This window comes from Pteropus medius, unplaced genomic scaffold (assembly GCF_902729225.1).
Source record: "Pteropus medius unplaced genomic scaffold, Ma_sr-lr_union100, whole genome shotgun sequence".
Taxonomy (NCBI): domain Eukaryota; kingdom Metazoa; phylum Chordata; class Mammalia; order Chiroptera; family Pteropodidae; genus Pteropus; species Pteropus medius.
In genome coordinates, this window is record NW_024342471.1 from 27,247,871 (window position 1) to 27,258,239 (window position 10,369).

Below are 10,369 nucleotides of genomic sequence, written 5' to 3' on the forward strand. Positions count from 1 at the left end.
CCGGGCGGCCGCTGCGCCCCGCCCCCGCGCGGGGGCACTTGATTGGCTGCCGGCTCGCGATCTCGCGATCTCGCGGGAAGAGGCTGAGGGGGCGGCCGCCGGTGCGTCTGCCCTCCCGTTCCCCGCCCCCGCCCCCGCCTCTGCCGCGGCCCCCGCTCCGCCTCCCCCTCCCCGGTGCCGCCTTCCCCGCCCCGCCCGGCCCGCCTTCCCCCCCTCCCCGAGCGGCCGCGGAGACCGCGCAGCGCGGGAGGCGGGTTCCGCACGGTAAGATGGCCGCGGCGGGCCCAGGCCCTAGGGCCGAGCGCCCTCGCGGGAGCGCGGCGGGACGGGGAGGGGGCTGGCGAGGGATCTGAGGCCGGGAGTGGGGCGAGGGACCCCAGATCCCGGGGGTGGGGGTCTGGGGAAGGGGCCGAGGCCGGGTTACCGCGCCGCCGGGCCCGCGCTGGACTCCAAGGGTGTCGCGGATCCGAGCAGGTGTCAGGATCGGGGCGAGTTCTCGGGTGGAGGCGGCACCCGCTGGGTTTGCAAATCAAAACTGCCCCCTTTCTCCCCGGCCAAAGTGGACTCCTCACGGTGGTGATGCCTGGGCACCGTAATTCGGTGTGAATTTTTACAGAGAACATTGCAAGTGAAGACTCCGGGTTCAGAGGGGTCGCTAACTTCAGTAGTGAGGCGTAGCACATATGTCTCTGCGAAGAGAACAGTTTTTCTAACGACGGCTTTAGAGCAGAAACAACTGACGAGGACGTACATTGTTGCTTGGAAAACAAGTGTTTCTTGTTTTCAGAACTGGGATGTTTATATACGTTCAGTATTTTACTGCTTGAGTTCTTCCCGCACAAAACAGAACGGGCCAATTCCTCAAAGTTGTTGCTTTCAAAACTGGCTCTCACCGCGGGGCAGTGAGTGGTACTGGTATGATTGCTCATGACCAAGTGGAAACTCGGAGAAAGGTGCCGTGTTTATCCTGGGTTGCCTTGAATTGTTTAGGAATGAGAACTTCATCTGAGTGAAACGCACTTGGCAGCAGGGAAGACTTGGGTGTCATAAGAGGAGCACCATCTCTTCGTTTCGTCTTAGGCATCTATGGTCTCCATAAGTTTGGGCATCGCCCGAACGTGAGGGTTTTGCGTTGTGCCCCTTTGCTTCCCTTCCACACTCTCTACCTGGGCGATCTTTGCCAGTCTCTTGGCTTTCTACATTTTAGGGCGGATGTTTCCCTAATTAATGTTTGTAGTGCCAAGCTCGGGACCTATAATCCAAGTGCCTGTGTGGCTTCAGCTGCATGTCTGATGGCCCAGACTTGTCCTGCTCCTCAAACCTGTTCCTCTGCCGGTCCCTCCTCCCCATTGTGGCCCCATCCTTCAAGACCTCAAGCTTGAAACCTCGGGTCCAGCATCAGAGCCTGTTGACTGTGTCCACAGAATCTGTCCGCTGTGTTTCTGACTCTTCTGCTGCTGTCCTTTTTTGTTTTAGTGGCTTCTCACTGGTCTTCCGGCTTGACTCTCGCCGCGCCACTCACTGCCCTTCAGTTAAACTTACTGAAGCAGTTTAGTATGTACTTTGTGTAGTGTCCAACGTAGTGACGAAGTGGACGGCAGTGGGCTCGCTATCCATCTCAAGAGCCCAGCGGGTGCTCCCAGGGCTGCACCTCTCTGCACCTCCCACGGTAGCCACCTCTTGAGTTTCGTGTTTCATATGCTAAAGCACGTGCTACGCAGTTTGTCTCGTTTCGGTTCTGTACAAAGCTGGGCCTCTGCCGCAACTCACTTTATTCATCCAGCTGGTTTCTAAGAGTCATCCGCGTGTTCGTGTCCATTTATTTCAACTGTTCTAGTGAATTCTGTTATGTGAATACACGATCACAGTTCCTTCTCAGCAACCCTAAAATCCAAGTAGCTCTGCAAATCGGAAGTGTTTCTAATCTATTTGATGGCAAAACCTGACCTGGCAAAGGCTGATTAATGGCCTCTATTCCGCTCAGTACGAACACTCACACATTTCCCAGAAGTCACATTTGGTTATGGGGTGCTGCCCTAGACCTAGAGAGGTTGGCATATAATGTGTTGTAGATTGTACTGTGTATTCTGTGCAATCTAAAAAATTCTGGATTCCGAAGTATATCTGCCCAAGTATTTTAGACCTGTTGAATGAACGTCTGAGCGGGGGCCTCCGTGTTTCTGCCGTTTTGAACAGTGTTTCTGTGAGCAGGCTTGTCTGTGTCTGGTGCCCCGTGGTGTGTTTTGGGGGGTATCAGCCTAGCAGGGTGGAATCGCTGGGCCGTGAGGAGTACACGTGCTCAGCTTTACAAGGAGAGCTGAGCACGTGTACTCCTCGTTTGCAGCTCCGTCTATTCTGACAGCCGCGTGAGAGCGTTTTGAGGTCCACATCTTCGTTAACACTGGTCTCGTCAGACTTTGGTTTTGCCAGTCTGCCCGGTGGACGATGGCGAGCTCCTGTGGAGCACGTGCGCCATCGCATAATTCCTCAGCTTATGCAGCTGGTGCTGCCCTCTGCGCTTAGGGGAGAATCTGTCTAAGCGCCTTTCTTACCTGGCAGGGCCTCCTCGGTCTGACCCCGGCCGACCTCTTGACCTCTTGACTTCTTGGTTCTAAGACCCTTGGAAGGTTCATCCCATATTCTGAACATCCCAGCTTTCTTCTTGATCCTTAACCTTGCTCTTTTTCAGATTTAAAATAGCTTCTCCTTCTCTCCTTTTTACTTTTTACTACGTCGCTGTGTTTGTGTCTGAAATGAACACGGTCGTTACACAGCTCTTCACCAATTCTTAAAAATTTTTTTTTCCTGTAGAAGTAAATCAGAATGAGTTATGCAGAAAAATCCGATGAAATCACGAAAGATGAGTGGATGGAAAAACTCAATAACTTACATGTCCAGCGAGCAGACATGAATCGTCTCATCATGAACTACCTGGTCACAGGTAATGGCTTACAATGGGATTCTGCTGATTCTCCCTTTGTGTCCACGCACTGGGAACCACACCGCTGAGGTTCCGTGGTGAAGTCACGTGTTCAGACGTCGTGGAAACGCAGCGCTAGCTCGGCTTCATACGTCGCGATGTTAGACACCCTCTTCTAGAAGTGAGGTCATCGTTCCAGGTCCCTGAAACCTGAGGCGAACACCTGTTTCTTGGCTATGGACAGTTTTGTAGTTAATTGAGATGATTAACGTTCTGAAGTACGTTTAAAGCCCAGGTCATGGGTCTTTTCCGGCCAGGCTGGTAAAGTGTACTGGGCTGCTTCTGGAAGGTTCCCAGCTCGGAGGAGGAAAGGGGGAGGGGCAGCACGTAGGGGGGACACCAAAGTGGTCTGTAGCTAACACTCAGTCCCCCTTGACACCAGAAAGGAAAAGGGTCACTCTACAGGGTAGGGAAGCCCAGATGTCTCTTTCCCTTTAGCTACAAGTGCCCCCATTATAGGTTCTGTTGAGATTTTTTTCTAAGGTGAGGAGGAAGTATCACCCCGTGTGTGTGTGTGTGTGTGTGGAGAGAAGGTCGGGGAGAAGTACACGCTGCTTTGACGTGGAGAACTGGACTCCCCGGAGTGAACATGGCAGGTCCCTACAGGCTGCAAGGTGTGGCCAGTGCATGTCACCTCACCTGGACAGACCTGCTGCCACTGGACCTAGAATGGCAGCCTCTTCGAGGGGCCCACAGCAGCATAGCGGGCTTCCATGCGTTCCTGTCGCCTCCGGCTGGCGGGGGAGCGGTTTTGGATGGGGCGGAAAGAGATAGTGTCCTGTGTTTCAAGGGCATACCGGGGAAACCACAGAGGTGTCACTGCGGAACCTCTCGGGTTGGTTACTCGAGGCGAATGGGTCTCCTAGTGCCGGAGGGGCTCTGCAGTCACGTCTCACTGGCTTTCCGAGCACTGAGGTTGGTTTTCATTGCAGAGGGCTTTAAGGAAGCCGCGGAGAAGTTTCGCATGGAATCCGGGATCGAGCCGAGTGTGGACCTGGAAACCCTCGACGAGCGAATCAAAATCCGTGAGATGCTGCTGAAAGGCCAGATCCAGGAGGCCATCGCCCTGATCAACAGCCTCCACCCAGAGCTGCTGGACACGAACCGCTATCTATACTTCCACCTGCAGGTGGGTTTGGCCGAGAGGGCCCGGCATGCGCACGTTCAATGAGTTGGGTGATTTGTGATGACTCGGATATGACGAGGCCAGTCTGTGCGGACGGGATGTTGTTTTCATCTTTGTGGGGAAGGGGTTCGAGTTGGCTGTTCTCTTCTGGGTTTCAGAAGCAGCCTCTTGCTGTTAGCGCGAGTGTAGTCACTCGGAGGCCAGGACAGTGGCCTTTCAGGCGTCCTGTGGGCGCGGAAGCGCAGTGCGGCGTCGGCCGCCTCTGGCCCGGGGTGGGTGTGAGCCTGTCTGCCTTCGCCCCGACCAGCAACAGCACCTGATCGAGCTGATCCGCCAGCGGGAGACGGAGGCGGCGCTGGAGTTCGCGCAGACGCAGCTGGCGGAGCAGGGCGAGGAGAGCAGGGAGTGCCTGACGGAGATGGAGCGCACGCTGGCGCTGCTGGCCTTCGACAACCCCGAGGAGTCGCCCTTCGGAGACCTGCTGAACATGATGCAGCGGCAGAAGGTGAGACGGGGCGCCCTCCCGCTCCCCTGGGCGGGCTCCGGAGTGGGGGTTCCGGACAGACACGGTGCCTAGTGAGGCTGCTGCCGAGTGGCAGGCTTCGTTTCTGGACGTGTGGCACTGCGGTGCGACAGCATCAGCTTTTCTCTCGTGTGCCCTCTCTTACGGTGTCAAACTGGGGACAGCTCAGAGCTGTGACTTCCTTAGAACGTTGACCCTGGAACAACGCGGGGTTTAGGTCACCTGTCGTGCGTAGTCGAAAAACCGTGTGTAGCTTTGACTTCCCCAGAAGTGAACTACTGTGTATAGGTTCCTCGGTACCTGCGGGGAGTGGTCACAGCCCCGCCCCCAAAGGTCCCCGGCCATAGATGCTCAGGTCCCCTTAGAAGCTGGTGGAGCAGTGCGTGCTGCCATGCCCACGGACTGCCATCTGCTGCTGCAGCTCCCGGGGACCCGGAGCGCTGGCTGCGTGTTGGCTGAGACCCTCTGCAGGCACGGGACCTTTGCGGTTAAGACCCACATTGTCCCAGGTCACCTCTGTGCAGGCCTTTGCCCATCTGTCTCCTTCATCTTAACCTTCCTCCTGCTCGTCTGGAGACTCTTAGGAGTAGGTGACCCAGTGTTTTTTGCTTAAAATCCCATACTTGCTTCTGAAACGTCTTCGCTGCTGCTTCCACGTTCCAGCCCACCTGGCGGCTTGTCACCTCCCAGACGCAGCTCCCTGTCCCCATCACCCCCACTGTGCTGGAAGGTGTGCTCTTAAACTTGTGTCACTCCATCCTGCTTTTCTACTCACAGTTCCGCCAGCCTGGCTCATGGCCCTTACCTGCCCGCCAGGCCACACGTGGCGTCTGCTGCCAGACCACGAGCCCTGGGCAGAGACGTGGGTTCGCACCCTCCAGAGTGCCCGCCTCCCGGGCACGGGCGTCGTGCTAGTTTGGGTGAACGAGCAGCTTCGCCCGTGTGGTTGGGCTCCAGTGTTTCACATGCGCGCCCCCAGACCCGGCACTGTGTGGGTGCTCGTCATCGGCTCCCCTTTCTTCCAGGTGTGGAGCGAAGTGAACCAAGCTGTCCTCGATTACGAAAACCGGGAGTCTACACCCAAGCTGGCAAAGTTACTGAAACTGCTCCTTTGGGCTCAGAATGAGCTGGACCAGAAGAAAGTAAAATATCCCAAAATGACGGACCTCAGTAAAGGTGTGATCGAGGAGCCCAAGTAGGTCAGCGGGCGGCCCCGCGCGGCCGGCCCAGGACCTCCGGAGCGTGCGGCGGCGCAGGAGACAGCTCTTCCCCCCCTTACGATTTTCGACTCGGCATCTTCTTATAAAGGGAAAAGCGACCCTTTTAAGGGCTGGACAGCTCGCAGAGGAAGAAGCGTCTCTGGAAGCCTGACGGCCGACTGCACGGTGGCGTCCTGCAGGCGGCGGTGGTGGCGGTGGCGCCCAGCGCGTGTGGCCTCTTGCTCCTGAGGGATGTGTTGGCCACTGCGCGCCAGGCTGCTGGGGACACCAGTTAGCCTTCAGGCCTCCCACCCCGTCGAGAAGCACTGACCGTAGCTTTGCTTTCTGTCCGCTCGCAGGCAGGCGACACAGCTTCCTGACCCTCTCTGCCGCCTCAGGCCATGGTGTAGAAGTTTCCCTCGCCTCCTCGGTGTCCTGTTTCTTTCGTTTTTCATAGGAAAGACTATAAATTTGTAAACCCTGACTCAAAGACTTGCCGTGTGTGAGGATATCGAGTGTGATTTCTTTTCCCTTTCTGTCTGGGCTGTGTGGCTTCTGGGGACGTGTGTGAGACGGGTGGGGCCGTGTTTTTTAATTTTTCAAATATATATTTTGGTGCTGTATGTGGTGAGAGATTCTTTCCTAGTGGATCCATGAATTTTCGCTTCTAGGTTTGCTGAAAATAAAGGTTTCTCTTTGATGTCGAGAATGAGCGAAGTGGCCTCTAGAAAGTCTCAGTCATCTGAACACACGTTTTGGGGGCTGTTCCCCGTGGTGAAGGCAGCTGGGGGAGCACAGTGCCTGGTCCGTGTGCCTAGGAGGGCGTGCCGTGCTGACGGCAGCCGGCCTCGGCGTGCGGCCGGCCTCGGCCTGCACGTGCGCCTGTCCACGGCTTCGCTCCGCCGTGTCGGCCATGTCCGTAGCCTCCCCATCCTGTGCTCTCCTCTGTCCCTCACGCCGGGCGTGAGACGTCGGCTTTGTGGACTACTGGGGTGCTGACCCTGCGGGGGGCGCCTGGAGGAGGTGCTCCCTGGGAGTGCTGACCCACTCCGCCCATCATCGTCTCAGATGTGACCTTTCAGGGTCGTTTCGTCTGAGGTCGGAGGTCACAAGTTGGAAAGAAAGGGACTTTTAGTGTTCAGGGAAATGACACCCACAGCGGAATCGGTGACAGGTACGAGGAGAGGTGGAGCCGGAAGTCGGTTTCTGGGAAAGCCGCAGGGAGTCCCCATCTCCCTGACCCGTGTCACAGTGCGTACGAGGCCGCTCACGGCGTGACTGGCACGTAATCAGTTTGACGCCGTCGTCACGGGAGGGTCTGAGGTGTGTGCTTGTGGGGAGTCAGCTCGGGCTCCCCGCAGAGCCCTGGGACCCAATGGCCTTCGTCACGCGCCTGCCACGTCACGGAGCGGTTCTGAGGCCGAGCGTCACCCTTTGGCTTACCAACTCGGCAAGCGAGTCACTTCGGAGTGAGGCAGGTGCCGTCCTCGCCGCCCTCACTCCCCCGACCTGCGAGCGGGCTGCAGCCTCCGAAGACAGTGGCTTTGCAGTCTTTCCCCGTGAGCCCCCTTTTGGCAGTCTGCGTGTTCGGCAAACTAAGCCATTTGGGGGATGGCGCGAATCTTCTGCTTCACCTCACTCGGACCTTCCTGTCGTGTTTATTAAAATGTAACGTTACAGAGATTCTTTATTTCACACTTTCTTGTAGAAAATGCCTGGCAGGAATACGGTTAGAGGGTGCTCTGGTCTGTCCCCGACGGCAGCTGTGTGAGGCTCAGCCTCGTGTGGAAACTCTAGCATAGGGCTTATTGCCGAGGAGGTGAGAACTAGGGTACTCGGCCCTTCAAACGGAGGTTTCCAGGTTCCAGAAAAGGTGCGCGGTTCTCACACTGCTGTTAGAGATGGAGGTCCCCCCCGTCCGCACGCGACGCAGAGGCCCCGCGGGAGGCCTCGGGGACACGGAGGCGATCCTGTCCAGTCAGGACGCGTTGTGAGGACGTGTAGGGGAAACACGTAGAGGACGGTTTTTCTGAGGGGCCAGGACGTCTCTCAGTCCTGCGCGCTGGAGGCTTTGGAGTGGCCGACCCAGAGGTCCCGGGGAGAATCGTGCCCCCTGCGTTACAGGCATGGAGCAGGCCCCCCGGCTGCGTTGCCGGGTCTCCGTGTGAAGGGAGAGGCAGGCGCAAGGCAGCGGTGGCCACAGTGGCCTGCGCACCTCGCGTCAGACACAGGACGTCCGCGCCGGTCCTCGTCGGCCTGGACCAGGGTGGCTTCCGACGATGACGCTCTGCTACCACGTGTGCTGTTTCTTCACATGTCCAGAAATGTGTCTTCTTTTGTGGATCGGTGGTAAGTCGTGTCGTCGGCATGGGTCTCGCAAACCCTGCAGCCGTCGCCTGCTGTCGGTGCTGCCGAGTGTCGTCGCACTTGGACCCTGGGGCTTCGTGCCGGTCCCGTGGGCGGGTGTCCCCCTCGGGGATTTGGAAAACGCAGAGGAGGTTGCCTTGGCTGCTGCTCCCTAATTCTGCAGCGAAGTGTTTCCGTTTCTCAGCGTGGTCCTCTGAAAGCTTTTCTTCCATAAAGATGGTCCAGGGAGGACGAGAACGAAGCGCGTTGCTGCCGCCTTGTCGCTGAGTGTCGCGGAGTTAGAGCTGGACATGGGCAGGGCCGCCGAGTGTCGCCCCTTTACGCCTAGCTGTCGCTCCGTCCCCGCTCGGAGCCGCTCCCAGCCTGCCTCGTCTGTGTGTGCCTGTGTCGCTTGAAACCTGTCGCTGGCCTTAGAGCTGGCGCTTCACTCTCGTGCGTGGGAAGGAAGCAGGGTGTCGGGCCGCGCCCCGCGGGTTTGAGGCCGACTTGGCTGTCCTGCGTGACGGCCGGCATGGGAGGGCTTCAGTCACGTGGGTCAGTGGGACGGCCACACCCACGCAGGCCCTGCTCCCGGTGCTCAGGCCTGTGTCCCTCGGGCCGCGGTTCCCGTGTTGTCACGGCCGGCAGCATCTTCCAGGTGAGCGGTTGTTGGACACTGCCAGGGACGTGGAGTGACAGTGGCCGTGCCCTCTGGTGAAGTACAGAAGCGAAGGGCTTTGTGCCGCAGTGGGGCACTGTGGGATGTGGCCGTTGGGACGCACAGGCCTCTTGGACGAGAATAGGACGGGCGAGCCTGCCACCCCCACGTGCCCGCACCGTCCTCGTGTTCTTCACGTGGCTCTCCCCGCCTTGCAGGAGGCGGCCGGCGGCTCCCGCTGACACAGCGCCCGCAGCAGTGGGAGCCTGGGTGCCCAGCACGTGGCCCCGCCTGTCTCAATGTCGTGCCTGAGCTCCGCGACGCCGTTGAGGTCGTCCTCCTTGCGGTGAGGACGGGCCGTGGGCAGGACTGGCAGGGCAGACCCTCCTGCGGTGGGCGGGCTGTCTTGAGCTGTTTTCCCCGTGCCCACCCCCACCCGGTGGTCAGCAGGCCCCAGCCCCGGTGGCAGGTAGCAGGTGGCAGGTCCGCGGTGGGCGGGGTCTGGGTGTGCTGGCCCAGGGGGCTCCGCCTGCGGTGTCCGCGGCCCTGCGGTTGCATCTCTGCGAGACAGGTGCCGCACCGCAGTGCGTGTGACGCGCGAGCTGACCTCACCAGCACCCGGAGGACGAGCCGCTGCAGAGCCCGTCACCACGAAGCTCATCCTTCTGGGTTCCAGTTCAGTTTCCCTGCCATTCGGGATCGGTTCTGCTCTGGGGGAGTCTCCCACCGTTGGTTCACACAGGTCGTATCCAGAGCCAAGACTATTTCTCACTCTTACCCGTCAGCGGCGGGCGAGGTCATCTGTCAGTGCCACTTACCGACCCCCATCTTCAGGGGGAGGAACGGTGCGTGGTGGGCTGCAGAGCGGGCAGCGCTGACGGGGCGCCGGGGGGGGCCCAGGCCCTGGTCCACATCGTCTGCCGGGGCCGCGGTGGCCGGGCCGCGTGGTCTGCCGGGGCTGTGGTGGCCGGGGCTGTGTGGTCTCCTGGCGCTGTGGTGGCCGGGGCCGCGTGGTCTGCAGGGGCTGTGGTGGCCGGGCCCGCGCAGTGGGGCTGGCTCTGCAGGCTGTGAGGGAACAGTGGCAGCACTGCAGTGAGGTGGGGGCTGTGAAGAAACCTCTGTGGCATGTCACCGCACGAGAGACCCGGACGAGAGGAGCCAGCATCCCCACTGGGACAGCTCCGTCACCGACATCGACCCCTCTCTCGAACAACAGGCGTTCAACTCACTGTGACTGTCCGCTGACAGCCCCCGGTCATTTCGCCGTGAACGTCAAGGGCGGTTGGTGGGCTGGGTCGGAGGGAGCGCACAGAATCAGGCCTGCAGAGCGTGCGTCTACCGCGGCTGCTGCCGACACCAGTGTTTGTAGGCTCCCTATGGAATGTGACACTTTCTAGCTGCAGTGGCTGCCACAAACCCTCCCCAACCTTCCTCCGTAGGACGTAGAACGGGAGGCCCTGCCAAGCCCAGCGTTGCTCCCTGAGCCCCCTCAGGCGGACCCCGCCCCATCCCTTGCCCACCCAGCCCATGTACTCGG

The 10,369-nt window shown here is 59.3% G+C and overlaps 1 protein-coding gene across 1 annotated transcript; it reads left to right on the forward strand.

The window, feature by feature from the left end:
* Window positions 1-153: 153 nt before the first annotated feature.
* On the forward strand, window positions 154-6,537 carry GID8 (GID complex subunit 8 homolog). Its single transcript, XM_039864777.1, has 5 exons — window positions 154-264; window positions 2,812-2,941; window positions 3,913-4,109; window positions 4,414-4,611; window positions 5,655-6,537. Exons 2-5 carry the CDS (start codon window positions 2,824-2,826, stop codon window positions 5,826-5,828), a joined length of 687 nt encoding a protein of 228 aa, XP_039720711.1. The 5' UTR covers window positions 154-264; window positions 2,812-2,823; the 3' UTR covers window positions 5,829-6,537.
* Window positions 6,538-10,369: the final 3,832 nt, after the last annotated feature.

Bases quoted from the DNA above. Each gene is read 5' to 3' on its own strand.
- GID8 (XM_039864777.1), top strand. From the start codon at position 2,824: ATGAGTTATGCAGAAAAATCCGATGAAATCACGAAAGATGAGTGGATG. The intron at 4,110-4,413 runs GTGGGTTTGGCC...CGCCCCGACCAG, and splicing joins ATCTATACTTCCACCTGCAG to CAACAGCACCTGATCGAGCT. The intron at 4,612-5,654 runs GTGAGACGGGGC...CCTTTCTTCCAG, and splicing joins ACATGATGCAGCGGCAGAAG to GTGTGGAGCGAAGTGAACCA.